Raw genomic sequence first — 20127 nt, 5'->3', positions numbered from 1 at the left:
GAAACGGACGGAAGCGCAGGCTCGACAGGAACTTTTATTGAGATAAATTAAAAGCCGCGTTACATGATTTTTTAAAAAAAAAAAAAAAAAAAAAAAAGCGCGTGGAGTGCCGTAGCGCAAACCCGGCGGAGTAGGAGCACGATGCGCAGCCAGCACCCTGTAAAGGTCAGTCCCTGCACTGAAAGGTACACAGTGGTCCCTACACAGGGGTCACGCAGAACAACACAAATACAGCCTGAAAATGAACCCACGAACCTCCCCTCTGGAAACCCCTACACAGGGGTCAGCCAAAACGGCACAAACACAGCCTGAACATGAGCCCCAAACCACCCCCGGAAGCCTGCAGCCTGTAGGCATGAGCTACAGCAGAATGCAGATCCCGACAAGTGCATTGACTCTGCTTGCGGTTTTTATATGCCCTCTGCCATCTGCAGCGTGAATAAAAGATGAGGAAGGAAGCCTGGCAACACCCAGTGCCGGGGCTTTGGGAAGCATGCGGGATGGAGAGCAGAGCCTGGCAGAAAACTCGCAGGGACAGGTGCTCCCAGCCTGCAGCACACCGCTACTGGCTACCCTAGGCCAAACAGACACGACCACGAGTGATCAGATTTGTTAAACTGACAGCATAACTCCATCCTACAACAGCAGTGACTACAGCAATTAGCTATTAACTATGCTCCTGACATGCAAATTAAGCAGCATCAGCAGACAGCTGTGCCCCTGTGCCAGTTAGGGACCAGCCCAGCTCCGGGCCACAGGCAGAGGCCACGGGCAGCTGGAGCAGCACAGGCTGTCTCTAGCTGACAGTTTCACTCCTGCTGTTGAAAAGCCTTCTAAAAGTAAAGCGGACTGCAACAAAACAAAACACCAACAGATTCACATAGCAATACGATAATCCCTTAAATTTTAAGGTAAGTTAAATTCCATACAAATCAAACTTCCAAAAATATTTTGCAAACTCTGGCATATGGCTATGATACAGTATGTACAAATAAAATACCAGAATGGTTACATTTTATTGCTCTTTTTTTTATTTGGTTAAGGAATTATACAGTAGCATATAAAAGGGCGTGGGAAGCGGCAAGAAGCAAGTGGTGGCTTCTTGTCCTCTCAAAAGCCAAGGTTGGTTGGTTTTGTTTTGTTTTTAAATACTTTGTTCTCAAACATCAAAAGCATTTCTGTATTGGGTCACATCTGCATTACCCGAACAGGATAGAAGAGCAACAGTGAAAACAGCCTAGGCAATGGGTAACAGGGTTCCATTTTGTATATTCCTTCACTACTTCATACTCACATAATACAACTATTCATAAAACATCCAGTCTAAAGTTATACAGAAGTCAGTTATAAACAGACTTCCACATAAACTGATGTTTCAGTGAGGTGGGAAACCTGAATTCACTAATCATGCATAAAACTCCCAACAAGATCAGTGATATTTGTGAGCAAAATCATCCAACTTGGCCCTGATCTAGCCTGCAAGAGAATTCTTTCTGCGAAAGCCATTTTCTATGTTCCAGAAGGTCATAAACACACTCTGTGTTTAGATCCACTACTATAACAAACCCTTAACTTCCTCCACAGTAAGGAAGCCTCACTTACAAAGCACATGTTGGCAGAGAACGCTGACATGGTTGCATACACCTACCCTGCTTTTTACATCCTTCTGTTGGCAAGAACACAAAAGGTAAATGTACCAAGAAGTGATCATGTTCACATTAGTCAGGAAAGAACCCGCAAGTCTACTCTGGGCCTTCACCACCTGCTCACACTCCTAGTGACGAGGAGCTTTACTCTGGACACTGCATCAGAGTGACCCAAACAACAGTGCATGGAAGAAACCAGCTGCACCAGCAACCCTGTTCCAAAGATCTCCAGTGACCTGTCAGTGAGACCATCAGCACACCACTGACTGTACCCAAGGCATGAACTATCCAGGTGCTACTCAGCAGGTTGCAATGTAGACTTCTACCTCTTAAGCATCTGTTAAAGTTATTCAATACATTTTTGTTTTTTAAAAAACAGGTTTATCTCACAAAGTGTAATCTGGACACAATACAGCAAAGCTAAAAGAATGCTGAAGTGAAAACCCAAGCACTTGGTAGGTAATTGCTCCTGTAGGCTCATGATATAAAAACACTTTCAACTCCTCCCTCTAAAAATACATCCTGCTATAGATGGGCCTGATTTACCACTCCTGCTTTCCGCTGACTGAGTCCAAACTCATTCATGGATATACTTAGTCAAAATTAGAATTTTAGCTGAAGCTCTTAACCACCCCTTTTAGGCTCAGTCTCCCATTATAAACAGCTTACTACCAACACAGCCCCTGACACAAACTTCCCCTTAAATATGCATAATTTACTCTATCTCAAATATTTACAAGCGGAAGCAGCCCATCTTTACAAGACAGACTTCCTTCTGCTCTACATAAAGTGCAGCACTCTAATTTAAGGCAAATTTTAGTGAAATATAAAACCATAGTTTTATTTTAGTATGTACACATTTTAAATTAAAAACAAATTCCTTGAAAAGGAAAGAATCAGAGGAAAATGTTTCCAAGTTTGGGAATTTTCTGGATTTTAACACAGTCCCAATAATATGTCCTATTGACATAAATTTGTAAATTTCTTCTCAATAAATGCAAATGAAATAAAGAGGTGGCAATGTGTACAGTAATTTAGCTCCAAAGATCAGTAAAACGCTGGGAAAGTGCAGACATAGTTTTTCATGTCCCGTAGTTTCCTTTAGCTACAGTAGCATCCATCAGTATCACATTTCTAAATACATATCCTATACACCTAACGCTAATCTCAGTTCTTGCAATGAGTATTTCTCATCTCCATCTGTATCAAATTTCTTAAAGCTCTGTGACTCTTGGGTTGTAGAGCCAAGCAGCTTTTGAAGATCTTCATATGATAGTTTTCCATCAGCATCTTCAGTTGCTTTTTCAAACAAATTCTGAAGATCTGCAAAGAGAACAAGGATTGAAAAGTAGCTCCTTTAAATACACAGGAATATCCTATTAAGGTGCTCTTCCAGTTTTACTGCACTAAATAAAGCATCCTCAAGTATGTAGTTTGCCTTCTGCATTGCTACAAGCTGTCAGTAACAGTTTAGGAGAAAAAAAAAAAACCAAACCATGAACATTTCTGGATTAAGTTACATTAAATCTGAGAAAAGTAGTCCCTATTTCTGGCCACGACTAATAGCCCATTCTACAACCACTAACTGCATACAGATGCAGTTACTCTCCACAAAAGCAAGCTCTGAATGGCTGTTGCTATACCAACAGCACAGACGATATAAAGTGAAAAGTGTCTATTCATTTCCTGATGCAAAGCACTGCCCTTTCAGTAGCTGAAGAGGCTGAACAGCAAGATCCAGGAACCATTCATTTACTGGACAGTGTTCTTTTAAAATAAACAAGAAAAAAAAAAAAAACCAAAACATACACACTCACACCCACTTAATTTTTTTTCAGCACCCACATTCTGCCCTTGACTTCTCTCAATCTTTGAGGCACTTGGTATAATACTTTGGAACTCAAAATAATTATAATTCACACTCCTGTTTAAATCTCCTTTTCTTTACATACTATTCTTTCCTTTCAGGTTTTGGTTGGGTTTTTTTAATTACTCTTTTTTTAAAAAGCATGTAGTTCTCAAGCTTTTAAAATTGACCTCACATCTCCCAAAATGCCCAGACATGCCACCATAATTCCAGCTATATTTACTGTCTCTTAAACATTTACATGAAATAGAAAAATAAAAGGTCAACCCACAAAGGACATACCTTGGATGCTGGAAACTCCTGGTAAGGACAGATGTCTCAGCTGTCCATTACTCTCTGTGTTGTCATCAGCTGACCTTGAAGCCAGCCTGGAAAGGTCTGTGGGCTTTTCTGTAGTACTCAGACTACTTTCAACTGTTACAAAACAATTTCTATTAGTGTTACTAATTCCACAGAATTACAGTTAGCAGAAACAAAATAAAAAATGCGATAAAACTAATTAATTTCAATTTTTTTTGCATCATAGATGCTGTATGTGGTAAGAATGTTGCAAAACTGTTGCAGAATACAGCAGTGATGTCCCTTTTTACCAATAACTGGAAGAACAGAGAAAAAATTTTTTATTGGACAGTTATACAGCTTTAATCTTTCAGGCTGTCCTAGGAGATGTGTATCTGTAAATCCCAAAGAATGATTAGGAAGTGCTTTCAACTTCCCTGTCTAAAAGTGCTGAAAAAGCTTTATTAAGCAAATTACATCTGCCCACCCGGGCTGTTTTCACCATGCCAATACAGATATCTATCTTCCCCAACAGCAAGGTCTAAACTTCTAAATTGCTGCTTAGCACATTAACAAGCACAGTTCTACTGTAATGAAATATTTCAGATCTGATCTTCGGCACTACCTGAATATATACAGCAAAAGTGCAGAACTCTGACAAGTCAGCAGAGATGCAGGCCTTTCTTCTATGTTACACTTAGATTTTGAAAAAGCAAAAATAGATGTTACTGGGTATAAATTTCTACAGGTTAATCACAGTATGACTTCGCATACAAGCTATTGATACATGTGGATCCCGCTATACACATGGAAAGCCACCTTCAAACTTGTGTAGTCATAGACAGTTTTCTATTTTAGAGCCATCCGTTTCCTATCACTTCAAAATAATCTTCACCAAAATCTTAAGGAACAATCTAGGTTATCCATTATCATTAGTTATTCTTTGAATTACACAGGGAACCTTCAGGTTTATGGATTACTACTATATGACATTCTTACCATTCTTTGATGTCTCAATGGGTCTGTCATTTTCCGGCTTGCCTGTGAGAGCGCTGATCAGCTGAAGCTTCTCTCTTAGTTTTAATACCTGAGAATCTCTAGTTTCTGTTTCCTGCATATGTAGAAAAAAAATTTAAGAAGCACCTCTTCAGTAAATGGAGAGGACCAGGAAAAGATGGAAGTGCTTTTGAGTGACTTGGAGGTCTCCAGGCTGATCAAGTTTAAAATTATAAACAAGATTTTAAAATTAAAAAAAAAAAGATATAAGGAATAAATTCACATGGTCTGCAAGAAAACAGAATCAATACCTCAACCTGAAAAGTAGGAAACTATTTTGCAGATACCGATTTCAAAAGAATCTAACATCTAATTTCTGTATTTCTTATATAAATGATCAAGACTCTGAAAAATCATAATATAAACCAGTCAAACATACTTGTAGCGAACATTAATTGAATTGCATAATTGTTTCAAATGTTTGTCTGCAGTACTGACTACCTTAGTGCAGGAGTCACTGTATCTCTGTCAAAGTAAAAACACCACATTTTTTAATCTGGAGCTCCTTTGCTCTTTCTATGAGTCGGTTCCAGAAGACTGATTGAGTTCACATCAATCCAATCCAAGCCTAGAACTGACTGTAGCCAGTTCACTCACCTGCCTTCTTTCCAAACATGGAAATTAACCTCAGCAGTGCTGCCTCTTATACCCAGCCCACAATTTGGCCATTCAGTCTGGTAAACTCACAGCCAGTCATCAGATCCTTACTGAGAGGTGGTTTTCAACAATTCCTAGACTCCACTAGTGCAAAGTTTCTCCAAGAAAGCTTCCAAACCTAGATAAATGCCTTAACCCCATTTGCGGTGTGAACCCACAACAGTTGGGCTAGCTTTTGTGAGAGAATGGCAGTGAGTACTCCCATGAGCTGGCTGCCAGTCCACTGGACCAAGGTCTGAACCTCCCAAGATTCTTTCAGCTGCAGGGAAGGCTATTACAGCAGCTCTGCTATGTTAACCCACTAACTATGTAGTCAGAACAGAAAAACTTTAAACTGTTGTAACTTTTCTCCCATCCTAACTACTTCCTGTCCCCAGAATGGGGTAGGTAAGCTGTCCTACTCTGGACTTTTTTTTTTTTTTAAAATAAACTTCATCAGATTAGCCTGCTTGCAGATCTTTCCTCAATTAAGTCTTATTTAAAACATGATTATAAAGACAATGACATGCTCCACTAATCCAGTGTAATTTGGGTTTCCTTACTTTACCTTTGTTTCTTTATTTGAAAGAGTTTCATTATCTAGTTGATCTTCATTTTCCACTTTTACAGAGGTAGTTGCATCCTACAGGAAAAATGGAAGACAGCCAAGTTTATTCATGTGCTTATTCTACAATTGAGTTTCTTTACTACATTTGGCAGACATGAAGCAGGAAAACGACAGGACAAATACATGCTAGAATAAACATGAAGACAGTGGGTTATGTAATTTACCACAGCAACATCAGCATGTCCCTTATTGCTAAACATACAGAACACGTTCTCAGAGAGTGGCCCCAGTATGGCATAGAGAAGCACTGGAAGTATTCACAAACATATTTTTCTTTTTTCTTTTTTTTTTTTTTTAAACATCTAAGCATGATGAACAAGCCAGGGGCCCACCTAGCTCCTCAGTGGTCTTAACAGACCCATGCCAGAGTGCCTTCCTAAAACATAAAAAGGTTTGTGAATCCTGTTCCATTAAGCAGTCACACAAGTCTTAAATGTCACAATGTTTTGGCCATTTTTCCTTAGATTGTGAAGGATAGAAATAACCACTCTCTGAGATACTCTTATATTGGTTATCTGTTCGGAAATATGGAACAAATTCCAGCCTTTTAAAATGAAATCTTAGGTGTCTCAAGTTTCACTCACACATTTTCTTTAGTTAGGTTTGAAAAGTTGTATCTATAGTGTATAGGAAGTATTAAAACTACTAGCCTGAGTAGACACCCTTAGTCTTCAAATACTCACCACACTGGTAGACAAGTTCTCTCTTTTGTCCAGATTATTCACAGCAAGGGGAGAGTTTTCTAACAGCATAACCCTCTGGCTAAGGTTACCAATGGCTGAGTCCACATTTAGAAGCTTTACGTCATTCAACTTTTGGTACACCACTACAGTACTGTTTAGCTCTTCCAAAGCTATATGCAGTGACTGGCTTTCCTGAAATACAAAACCAGCACATGTCAGTTTACTCAACCTCTGCAGTGCTCTTGCTATTAACAACATGGTGACTGACCCAGTTTAACTGGGCAGACTTCAGACTGGCTCTCTACCGACACCGCTGAAAGCATCTATCTGGAAGCTTCCAGAAAGTTATTCCAGCTTTCAAAGTCTGAAACTGAGACTCTTCCTCAGGGCTAACCTCTTTGTTGCTAATGTAATCACTTCAGCTGTGCCAGCCAACACAGAAAGCCTATTCATCTAATTTTCCAAGGCAAGCTTAGTAACCACACCAACCATTTTTCCCAAGAAAGCATGTACTAGGCATATTTATATACAATATTCATTTTTGAGGAAGATATCAACTGTATTAAATGTAAATAAAAGCAGTCATTCCATTCCAACCCTTTCAGCTGAACAGGCACACCTTATCCTTTTTTTTTTTTTAATTGTTGCTGAATCCCTGCTTTCCACACCTCATTACATTAAGGGTGACTCATTACATGCCACTCCCAGATTTGCTGTTTGGCAAGTACCTGCCATGAAATCTATTCCATAAGAAGCCTTTAACTCATTTCCATTTACATGGGCAAAGTACACCTATAATTTGTTGGATATCGTTTTCAGTCTTTTTACTCTTCACCCAGTTATAACACAAAAAACCACTGACTAGGGTACTTTCCTGTTTGCACATATACAGGAACATTAATATTTTGTTTTGAAGTATTGTCTTGATAAAATCCATAATTTTTTTGTACACAACAGTACTGCAGAACACACAAAGTTACATATCGGTCATACTTGTACCTATATTCCTTATGCAAGGGAGAAAAATACCTTTTTGCAAATTTCTGTCTGATTTCTCTCAGTCCTTGGTACAACAGTGGAGGGAAGTGAAGGTATCTGTTTTAATTCCTTCTAAGGAAAGAAGTAGAAAATTATGTTACCAAATGTCTGTAAAAAAAATACTAAGCTTTTAATAATTGGCAGGCTGTAGCTAAGAATGTTTTGCTACAATTATAGTCACTCATGTCTGTTGTGCATGCAGTATTTTAACCAGGCTAATAGAGTTTTCTTTCAACTACATAAGGTCCAAATTTATTTTAATTAAACCCTTCTAATTAGCTCTTCTCCCTTTAATGAAGTATTATGATACACTTTTCACTGCTACCATATCAGCAATGTTCTTGTAACACCCACTGACTGAATCAATTTTTATCATGTGTCTAATTTAGATATTATCTGCAAGTATTCTTATTAAAGTAATGCTGTATTGCAGTTTAGCTGAAAAGCTTTAATTATTGGCTCAGTTTGTTAACCCCAACTGAGAGGTCAGTATAAATACAGTGAGTAGTTTCTGGTAAAGATGGTCAATAATTTAATCCTTATACACATCTTTAATTCAACCAACAACCTTTATCTCAACACTTCCAGCATCCCCAATCCTAAAACAGTGCAGTTACCATAAGCAGTTCCCTGAATCACACAGAAGCAGAGATTCCAAAGGTTCCACAACTGTGTAGTGGGAAACAAAAAAATCTGCAGGGTAAGTGTAGTAGGGACCAAAAATTCTGGCTCCAGAGAAATACATACTTGGTACCATATAGGAAATGCCACACAGGGATTTGAAGATTAGAGTATTAATGTACCAACCAACACCTACTGAAATTTCAGAAGTATTTTGAAGGCATAAGGCAGAACTCCACCCAGTTCTTAATCTTGGCTTCATAAAGGTAACTGTTAAAATGCAGTACATTTTCTTACCACATCATTCTGGAGTATTTCTATGGATTTCTTGAATTCTTCAATAGCTGTCTGTATATTTTCAACATCATGAGAAACACTTGTAAGCGTGCTACCGATGTTCGCTACAGTCTGGAATAAAGAACACGACAAAAATCTCAGCCTTCCTCAAGCTGCACTGTCCCAAAGTTTTAACCTGCTAAACAATGTTTTGTTAGTGAAACTGCAGGCAGACTGCCACAAAAATATGCATGTGAATTTGAAGTATTTGGAACTTTATTTGCAGACAAAACTGCAAATTATACCCATCCCATCTCCAGGCTAATAAAGACACACTCTACACCATGAGAGCTTAAGCTAAATGACCACAATTACAGGTTTGCTACTCTCACTCCCAAAACAATACAAAAGTTCTGTCATTAATTAAAAAAAACCCTGATATTAAGACATCTTACCTCCTCTCTACATGGAGTATTTGTATTGAATACAAGGATGTTGACATTACTGATTTATCCTGCCTTCATTGTCTTTCAGACACATCATACACTGAAAAAAAAATCAGTCTGCCAGAAGTTGCAGATTAGATTTTCAGGCAAGGACTGCTTTTTTTAAAAATGAAAGAATAGCTCTGAAGTATCAGGAAAGCTGCTGTGAATTCTGTGGGTACAGTCAGTGTGCTCTGACAACTGCCTTTGCTTCTGACTACTCCTGTCTCATCTTTCCCTTGCCTTTACCTATGTGAACTCGCCCTACTTCTCCCCAGCTCTAACTTTAGAAAGTAACTGTTCTGTAAAGCTGTACTGGTGTTCCAGCAGCTGAAGGCATTGCACGTAGAGTCAGATTGTCAGCTAGGATATCTGCAAACTAGTGGAAGTAGCAGGACAGAGCATGCCCCTATGCTTCTTATTCCATTTTTAAGACTTTCTTCAATCACTAAAACAAACAGAACCCATTTTAAAATCCCCTTTTCCTATGACTGTTATGTTCATAAACTCTTAAGGCACTGAAGTGACCCTCTAGCTATCCAGACTACATTCAAACAATATCCACCCAAATCTTCCTCCAGCTCTTCATTTTGCAAGTCTGAGCACAGGTTCAGGAAACAACCTCTCCACCCTGGAGGATCTTAGGACACCTTCAGCACCTTTCATCAGTCTGAACAAAAGCCACAGTCCAGGAGGAACTCCCTCAATAATCCTTCAGGACTCTTAACACCAGCAGGCAGCACCCCATTTTCAGGAACAATACCTGCAGGGAAAAAGGCTTAAGAAAACCAAAATCCTATTCTAAGAATAGCAACCTTTTCACAGAATCACTTAGGTTGGAAGGGACCTTTAAGATCATTGAATCCAACTATTAACACTGCCAAGTCCACCACTAAACCATGGCCCCAAGTACCTCATCTACACGTCTTTTAAATACCTCCAGGGATCATGACTCCACCACTTCCCTGGGCAGCCTGTTCCAATGCTTGACAACACTTTCAGTGAAGAAATTTTTCTTAATTTCCAATGTAAACCTCCCCTGGCACAACTTGAAGCTGTTTCCTCTTGTCCTATCACTTGTTATCTGAGAGACTGACACCCACCTCACTACAGCCTCCTTTCAGGTAGCTGTAGAGGGCGATGAGGTCTCCCCCTCAGCCTAAACAACCCCAGTTCCCTCAGCTGCTCCTCACAAGACTTGTTCTCTCGACCCTTCACCAGCTTCGTTGTTCTTCTTTGGACATGCTCCAGCACTTCAATGTCTTTCCTGTAGTGAGGGGCCCAAAACTGAACACAGCGATTGAGGTGCAGCCTCACCAGTGCCGGGTACAGGGGGACGATCACTTCCCTAGTCCTGCTGGCCACACTATTTCTGATGCAAGCCACAATGCTATTGGCCACCTTGGCACACTGCTGGCTCATATTCAGTTCGTTGTCAGCCAACACAACCCCAGGTCCTTTTCCAGTAGGCAGCTTTCCAGTCACTCTTCCTCAACCCCATAGCGCTGCATGGGGTTGTTGTAACCAAAGTGCAGGACCCAGTACAGAGCCTTGTTGAACCTCATACAGCTGGTCTTGGCCCATCAATCCAGCTTGTCCAGATCCCTCTGTAGAGCCTTCCTACCCTCAAGCTGATCAACCTTCCTGCCCAACTTGGGTGTCATATGCAAACTCACTGAGGTTGCACTCAATCTCCTCATCCAAATCATTGATAAAGATATTAAAGAGAACTAGTCCCAACACTGAGCCCTGGGGAACACTACTTGTGACTGTCCACCAAGTAAATTTAAGTCCCTTCACCACAACTCTTTGGGCCCAGCCACACAGCCAGATTTTACCCATAGAATACTACATCCATCCAAGCCATGAGCAAACAGTTTCTGCAGGAGAGTGCTGTGAGAAACAGTGTCAAAGGCTTTACTAAAGTCTAGGTAGACAACATCCATAGCCTTTCCCTCATCCACTGAGTGGGTCACCTTGTCATAGAAGGAGATCAGGTTTGTCAAGCAGGACCTGGCTTTCATAAACCCATGCTGACTGGGCCTGATGACCTGGTTGTCCTGTATGTGCCATGTGACAGCACTCAAGATGATCTGCTCTATAACCTTCCCTGGCACCAAGGTCAGAGTGACAAGGCCTGTAGCTCTCCTGATCCTCCTTTCAGCACTTCCTGTAGATGGGTGTCACATTTGCTAACCTCCAGTCAACTGGGACCTCCCCAGTTAGCCAGGACTGCTAATAGATGATTTCTTCCTGGAATGGCAGGCAATTCCAAAGACAGCTAGCTGGATGCAATGGACAGTTGAGCAGGAGATTTTTCACTGGGGCTATCAAAAGCCAGGCTACCCACCTACACTCACTGAAGTTCTTCTGTATGACAGGAGGTAGTGCAGCATGCACACAGAGGTCAAAAAGTAATCCAGGTCTTGAAACCTGTCACTCTTCATTAACACAATACTTACAAACTATTACAACTATTGTATTTAAACCTCAAAATATTTTTTCTACAGTCAACACCTCACAGTATACCTCCTGGAAGGATTCCAGCACTGTTTTTATTACATCAACCTTTCAAAGCATAAGTGCAAACAAGATAGCATCAAGAGAGCACTGGAAACAGATGTCACATCTAACACCTTAGACTTAACAGCAGAAACTGGCAAAAACTCAAAAATTCCCAAGATCTTTGATTTTCACAAAGTATGACCAAGGGTGGATTTATTTCAACAGGAAAAACCCCTACTGTTCAGCAGACCTCTGCAAGCTGAAACCTGTTGGCCCTAAAACTTTGTCCTAACTGTACCAAAGGCAGCAAGATGACAACAAGGTTTCTCTATACTATATATATTTTAAAAATAGTTGTAGGTTCCAGACTAGGTACTGCCTTAAGAATTACTTCTGATATGACACAGTGAAAATCTAGCATGCTCATAACAGCAAATTAGAAGCTTAGGAAATAGCTTTGTACTCCTCCCAAAAAAATAAATCCTAGCAGCCTGATCAGCCAAACCGCACTAATTGCTTTGCACAGAACTAGCTTGTTGATTGAACATTAATTTTGTGGGGATAGGAAATGAGAAGTGGAAACCCATAAAAGCCACAAAGACTGGACTGACATTAGGTGTTAGCCCAGTATAAACATTTATGCTAAATAAACAGAACTGCATGGAAGAGCCAGGAAGTTTCAAGAAGCCATTCTTTTTCACAAAATAAACAGAACAGTTCTTTAGTAAAGAATGCTCAGCTAAGACACACAGTAAGACACTGTATTAACAGAAGTCACTTTAGAAGTCAGCTTGTGTCACCCAGTAAGGCCCATCTTTCAAGGGACTGACAGAAAACCATCCCAATACCATTCATCTTTTGCTGTGCGTGTACTGAACACATGAACCCATGCTAATGTTCCAGGCCCACTGCTCCCAAGTTAGACCCCCACCCACCTCAAGACTGTAAATGCAAAGCCACATGTAGAACTATATGCTGCTGAAGATAAGGTTTTCCAGAAAGCAATCCATTTTCTCTTCCAATTAAAAAAGCTAAATAAACCACCTCTTTGCAAGCAGAGTTGTAAAACTGCAGACAGACTTTTTGCAAATGCCTTAAATGATATTAAGATTAGCAACCTGAAGGAAAGCAACCAGAAAGATCAGCTCCAAGCTAAAGAAGTGACAACATAATACAAACAAATGCATCTCCATGAGAAACAAGAAGAAACAAGGCCTTCACATTTTCTACCTGCCACACATTATTGTAAGACCATACAATATCAAGTATTTGAAGTCCAATTTAAAAACAAGAGAAGCAAATATTCCTCACATGCAATTCAGGTAACTCCTGTTGTCACTGCTGTCCCCAGGAGCCCAGATGCCGCTTAACACCACAGAACACATTTATAGTACTTGCCTTCTGAAGTTTCTCTACTGTGAGAGGAAGAGAAATCAGATCAGAAGCAGACTTTATGTTGTTTTTGAGATGATTTACTGTTGAGGTCAATAGTGATATCTAAAACCAAAGAGGAATATTTAGAATTAGTCAACATAATATTGACTCTGACCTTTGCCAGTACTAATGACTTAATTTGTAAAACTAAAACATAAGGCAAGACGAAATTATATATGTGCACACACACAATACACCCCTGTCTAGGTCAGAAGTCCTTCCTAGGCTACATTAAAAATATTCTCCCTCTTGCAAGAGAAGCAAGATTTTTTTTTAAAACTGAATGAAAGATATATAAGCCCCCCCCCCCCTTTTCGATAAGGTACCCTCTACCCATTTTACATTCATCCCCTTAGAGAGGCTGCTGACCAAGAAAGATTTTTAAAAAATTGTGCAACAAACCCTTACATAGAGGAAACAATTAGCCATTTCTGTATTGAGCAATCAAATTTGCTTGGCAAAACCCAGAAAAGCCATGCAACTCCTCTAGCTGAGTGATGAGCAAAGAACTTGTACTTATTACCCAAACCTTCTGCCACAGAAGTGACACAGTGACAATCTAGGCACAGCAGGTTAGCTCAATTTTCTGTTAACTGCTTAACTCAGGCAGCAAATTATTCAATGAGCCTTCAAGATTACTCATTCCAACTGAAAGACTCTCAAATAAACTAACTACATGCTAGCTGTTAATTGCTAACACTATCGCTTTAAGATCAATTTGTAGCCATTAGTCATCAAAAATAATTTCTTCTCACATTTGACAACACAGAAGTAGAGCAGATAAAGCCTACTTTCTTCTGCTTAAAAAAAAAGAGTTGTTTTGCAAGCTGAGGAAATGGCAAGGTCCTAATTTTACACTGCACCAACAACGATCAGCTGGCATGCACAGCCTCTGGTTCCACAGCTGTGAATACTGGCTGAAATAATTCCCAGGCAGCACATCCCAACAATTCATGGAAAAACAGTAATTAAATTTTGATCCCCAGAAGAGTTAGCTCAGATTGTAACCAGACTCTGAAGTAACTTGAGGGCCTGCAAGAACCACGTGCAAGTATCTTTAACATGCAGGTGCAGATGATAGCATTTTAAAAGTCCAATGAAGCACTTAAATATCTGTGGATAATGCATACTGACAGATACCAAAGAAAGCAAGTCACATTTTCAAATATAGTTATATGCCCCATTAAGCACTTTACCACTGCATGGGACTGAAAAGAAAAAAGAAAATCTGATCAGGCACCTCAGTACCCTTAAAAATTAAACCCAAAGCGCCAGTGTCAGGGAAGGTTCCACACCTCTCAACAACCACTAACTGTGAGCAGCTCTGAACTTTTACCCTCCATGGCAAGAATTTCAGTAAGAAATGCTGGATGCATTGTTTGAAGCATGAGTTAATACAGCAGCCAAGGAAACAGCTTTCTGTTAAGTGGCTTAGTTCTAGCCACAAACAGAGCTAAGACTTACACTGGCTCAGATTCTGAGTGTGTATTAACAGATTTTTATATTCACAAGACACCAGTACTTCATTTGTAGCAACGTGAACTAATGGGTAACTAACTCCTTTCCATGCTTATGAAACATTTGTGGACATTCTCAGAAACTTGCATTGTCAAATCTCTAGTTATCACAATTATCTGGCAGGAAAATTAAAAACTGCACAGTTCTCAGGTTCTTCTAAGTTTGACCTGAAGTCTTTCCACGGGTTGCGTAACTTCTCTTTGTGATCAGTCTTCAGTCCAAGCGGATGGTCAAACTTTTTTTGTTTAATAGCGAGGTTTGTACTCCATTTTACTTTAAAAATGAAAGTCCTTAGATAAAAGCTCAGCCCTGCATTTGAAATTAATTTTTGTAAAAATAAAACTTCGAGTATTTCATTATTTTTCAAAACCAAGCACTGATTCATCTCACCTGTTTATTGATCTCTGTAATATTTATCCAAATTTTATTTAGCCCCAGTTCTCCAGTCTCAATTTGTTCTAGTTGCTTTTGCTTCTGCACCAAATCTTCATTCAGTTTAGGAATTTCTTGGAATGATGTCTTTTGATTAGATTCCACTAAAAAAAAGTGAAAAAATAATTAAATTTGCTTTCAAAAAAACCCCCAAAGTCCAGGTAAACAATGTTGAAAGGCAGAAAACAAGTTACAAGCAGCAACATCTACATGAGTAAAAGAAGGCAGTAACAGTTTCTACACATGGGTTTATTGCCAATTCAGAATTAAGTGTTTGTTCAGAATAACAGCTCTTTTTTGTTCTAAGAGTACTAACATCTGCAGAGAACCCAGAGGGATCATACTAAATTTAACACTCTGCAATAGTACTGTCATTCTGGCAAGCCTCAGCAGGTCTTTATTTAGTGCAGTTATTTTGCATTACTTTCAGGGAGGAGCATGAAATAGTAATGAGAGTGTGAATAAGAACTGCTACCACTACCAGGGCAAAGGAGGCACATGAAATGAACCTCAGTGCCCTTTTCAAGCTTGCAAAGGGGCAATTGACAATGAAGTGAATTCCAAAGAGATTAATGAGATTACAGTTGTTCCGTGTGACAGACAGACAACTGGAAAAAATGTATAAGCTTACACAGTAACGTCTGTTGGTAAACAAATAAGAAAACAAGGTCCTTGGGAAGTAAAGTCAGTTATTACTGCAATTAATACTACATCCAGGGGGAAACACAAAGCTCAGACTAATGCAAGTGAGCCTCAGAAATGCAGCTCTTCAGGTCTGCAGTGACTAAGCTGTTTAGCCACAAGCGCTATTAGGCAATCTTAAATCCCTAGATCTGGGGAACAAATAAGCAATGGTTCTGAGATGGAGCTGACAGTTCTCCAAAACATGCACCTCCACCCTGTAAGGCAGCACTGGAACGCTCCACAACAAGCTGCCATTGTTCAGACCAGGCTGCCAAGAGAAGTAGGACTTGTGGTACGTAGCTGGCAGCTCCCAGAACAAATTTCCACGTGTGACCCATCTGGTCAAAAGGGGAAGCCTTCTGGAGTGCTTCATGCCTGTGGAGTGGATGCCTACAACTGGAAAGCTGTGCATCTTCAAAAACCCACTTCACTCACCTTGAAACAAGTCTTAAAAGTCACTTCTAGGTACAGAGTAATCTACATGGATCACCCAAGATCTGAATAACACTTTTGGTTAAGTAAGACCTTGAAAGGCGTATTTTAGCCAAAACAGGCTGAACACTAATTGGGCATTTGACACAAGCAGTTCACACTGAATCTGATGTTTCAGAGGCTCTTGTAGAGAAATTATTTTCTGTTTTGCTGCTCTCACTGTGTACAGTGAGACTCCACTTAAGTTTTTTGCAGTGCTAGGAAGGTTAAGAACTACATGCATTCTTTGCATCATTACTGACAACTGAAGGGAAACACCACAATGATTTCCCCTTATCCTAAACATACTACATGCAAAGATGTCTTATTATTAAAAAGCATTCATGCCATACTCAGTTTGTTCAAAAGATGGCAGAACATTAACAAATATTACCACAAGAATCTGCTCTTACAGGGAAAAAAATCTGGATGAAGACTCAGAGAAGGAAGGTTCTTTTCCCAAACTTCTTGTAGGACAGACTGATCCTATGCCTTGGTTTCTCCATCCACCCACACATGTCATCAAAGCATAGTGTTACCTTCCAGAACCAGGTTATTCTTGCTGTCTTTTTTTGTTGTTGTTTTTAATCTTGTAGCTCATTATGAGACTCCCATGCAGTTACTAGGCATGCTCTGACAGTGGCAAGGAAATCTGAGACTATTTTATCACTAGACAAAGTATTAAGTGCACAGCTTTTCTACCAGAGCTATTCAGGAAAAAACAAGCACATCTGTAATTGCCAGAAAGTAAGCGCAGAGAGAGCAACTGCTTTAACAAAGAGGTCTATGTAGAGCAGGAATGATGAAACTTAACTACACCAAAGCCAACAGATGTTGTCATCGTGCAAAACTTTTACTACCAGTACATACTTGAAGGAGACCGGTTCAATAAGAGCTTCTGGGCAGCCAGCTTACTCGGAACACAGAAACAGCTACTGCAGAGCTGCCCAGTAGCCTCACAGTCATAAAGCAGTGCCTGCAACTGAAGGTATCCTCTGTAACTGGTGGAAATCAGTTAAGGCTAACTTTCAGAGTTCAGTATCAATTAATACAAAAGCACATCTATCAGCAACATTTTTTCTCACTCCCAGCCAGCCAGCAGGTTCCACTTCAGCAGACAACTCCCCACCTCACAGCAGAATTACACATTTGAACAGGAAGCTCTAAACACCATAGCAAATAATTTCTATACACATTTCCTCTAACTCTTACCACAAGCAAATCAAGCCCTTTGCTTACCTCCAGCCCTAGCAGTCTCATAATCTTTTAATCGATTTCATCAGCCTTATTTTTAAGGTCATTTTCATGTCCTGGGCACAAAAATTCTAAGATGAAGACCAAAGCTATCGGACAAAATCCACAGTCAACAGCTGTGCTCCTCAGGCAAAACTAACTACAGAGCCTTCCTGAAGCAGCTAGAGACCATCTGAATGCTCAAGCTTCACTCTCTTCTGCTCCATTCACACAGCTCCTCATCTTATCCTTTTTCAATACATAGAATTTTAAACAATGCTAAAATAAGGGACCAAAACACATCTTGTGTCCAGAGGTGAGATATAGAGAACTGAGAGCATACGTCACATGCAGATCTCACCATTTTTTAAAGCTCAGGACTACAAAAGTTGTAATACTGAGATGTTAGATCGACAGAGACAACCTAAGACCTACAAGCAAAATGCTTCACATGAACTCCACACCTCAAAGTACTAAACGTAACTCGACACCATACGCAACACAATACAAAAGTTGAAGAAAAAGGTCAATGCAAGCAAGATAAACATTCAGAGGATACAAAGAAAAAACATAACAGTGAAGCCACATTAAAACTGCAGTAACACCACAACAAGCATTAGAGGTTTTTAAAAGAGCTCAAGACAAGAACATTGTTTTCCATTATTTTTTTTTTTAAGGGATGCATCAAAATCCCCTAGACTGCTTTTACAGGGTTGATCAGAACTTTTTATTTTTAAATAGTGGCTTCCTTTGAAAAAGAGCACTCTCAACACTGAAGTCAGGAATTTCAGAAATGTATGTACAGGTAAGTACAGGCCCACCTAGTCCAATGTCTCCTCGGATGATACAGGACAGGCAAGAATATATAATATTTGCCCTAGATTTGTCCAGCCTCCAAGTGTTTTTGGCTCAGAGGGCTCCTCATCTCAGGGGCAGTTTGTCTACTCAGTACCTTCAAGAATTTGAATAAGCAGGTAGGCAACTAAAGCTCTTCATACTGCCCAAAGCAAATGTGAAATAGTGTAATTACATTTATACTTACTAGTTCGAAACTTCTCCTTTATTGCATCCAGATCCTCCTTAAGAGCCACCTGCATCCACACTAAGCCAACGCACGCTACCACACAAGCGGCAAGAATGACAAACGCACATAATGGGTAACAGAACTTGCAGCATCGCAGATAGTCGCCTCTAAATAAAAAAAAATAACAGGCTGTGAACATTCAACAGTACCTAGAAAAGTTTTTTAAGCTGTTCTATCAAAGTAAGGGAAGTGCTAGAACAGCATGTTTTGGCTGACAAGAGCTAATGAAGAGCTTTTCCAAGAATGAATAAGGCTATACGGTGAGATCAGGGCTATTACTCTGCTCAGTTTATCCTCAGGAGGTACATGTAGCATATTTAAGAGCAGCTGTCAGGTTTCCCTTACTCCCCTTTCCCTCTGCTCACATAAACTTATGTTCAGAACATCTGCTTGATAGCTTGGAAGGCAGGCTTCAGGAAAGGGAATTACCATAATGTTTTGACAAGTACTTGCCGATTATCCTAAATTGCAAAAGCTTAAGTTTCTCTGCGATGTGCCTACTTTTAGTTATTCTTAGAGGTCCATTAATAACGCTGTTACTTAACTGAAAAGTTTATTTATTGGCAAAAGAACATCGTGTCCACGAGGAAACCAGCTCTGCGTCAGCTGGCAGATAGAGGATTGTGCCATGCTGAGCACACACGGATAACTGCGCTCAACGCTTCAAGCAACTGCCCCCAAACCGCTTCTGTTGCTGTGAGCGTAAAACAGAAAAAAAAAAAAAAAAAGAAAAAAGCCAGAGAACAGTTCATACTTTCCACCCCCAGCCAGGCGACCTGTTGGCCAGACACACTCAGGGCAGCCCTAGGTCTTTGCTGGCAGCCCCCAGCGCCCCACGCCCCGCCCGCAACCGCGAAGCTGCCCCGCTCACGGCAACGCAGCCGCCTCCAACTCCACCCCGGAGACCGGCGCCGAGGCGAGGGGCTCCCGCCGCGGCGGGGCCGGGGCACGGGCCCCAAACGGGTAAGGTCGGGCCAGGGACGCAGCGACAACCCCGGGGACTCACTTGCCGCAGCGGCCTCGCGCCCCCGCGAACTCGTCCTCCTCGGAGCTGGACTCGGAGTCGGAGGCGGGCGGCTCGGTGCGCAGCAGCCGGTGGCCCGAGCCCTTCTTGGCGGGCTTCTTCCTGCGGCCGTCGGCGGCCAGGCCGATGAGGGCGTTCAGCTCCTTCCGCTTCTTCATCCTCTTGTGGGGCGGCAGCGGCGGCGCGGCCGGCGGCTGGCTCCCGCCTCCCTCTTCCTCCTCCTCCGCCGCCGCCGCCGCCAGCGCGCCCCGGCTCGCCAGCCTGCGGCCCGGCCGCGGCTACAGGCGCTCCGCGGGGCCGCGGCCGCTGCTCCCCCGCCGGCCCCGCGGCGGCACGGCCGGCCCCACCGCTACCGCCACCCGCCCCGCCCGCGCCATGGCTGCTCCCGGCCCCGCCGCGCGCCGCCCCCCCACCTGCCAGCAAGCCGCGCTCCCATTGGGCGCCGCGGGACCGCCCCGCTCGGGGCTTAAAGGCCCAGGCACGGCGCCACGGGGGCCGAGAAACGCGCGCAGGGTCTGCGGGTTCGC

The 20127-nt window shown here is 41.4% G+C and overlaps 1 protein-coding gene across 2 annotated transcripts; it reads right to left on the bottom strand.

Annotated features, from left to right (window-relative positions):
- Positions 1 to 21: 21 nt before the first annotated feature.
- On the bottom strand, positions 22 to 19922 carry EFCAB14 (EF-hand calcium binding domain 14). Of its 2 annotated transcripts, none has more exons than XM_074906260.1 (11): positions 19583 to 19922; positions 18535 to 18683; positions 15063 to 15208; positions 13119 to 13217; positions 8752 to 8862; positions 7825 to 7905; positions 6796 to 6987; positions 6053 to 6127; positions 4792 to 4903; positions 3796 to 3927; positions 22 to 2969 (listed from the first exon to the last, which is right to left on the bottom strand). In XM_074906260.1, exons 1-11 carry the CDS (start codon positions 19756 to 19758, stop codon positions 2794 to 2796), a joined length of 1449 nt encoding a protein of 482 aa, XP_074762361.1. In that variant the 5' UTR covers positions 19759 to 19922; the 3' UTR covers positions 22 to 2793. The 2 variants fall into 2 exon arrangements, with proteins under 2 accessions (XP_074762361.1, XP_074762362.1); XM_074906261.1 differs by having other exon boundaries at positions 6799 to 6987.
- Between the last annotated feature and the right edge of the window lie 205 nt (positions 19923 to 20127).

This window comes from Athene noctua, chromosome 5 (genome assembly GCF_965140245.1).
Source record: "Athene noctua chromosome 5, bAthNoc1.hap1.1, whole genome shotgun sequence".
NCBI lineage: Eukaryota > Metazoa > Chordata > Aves > Strigiformes > Strigidae > Athene > Athene noctua.
This window is presented reverse-complemented; position numbering and strand designations above follow the sequence as displayed.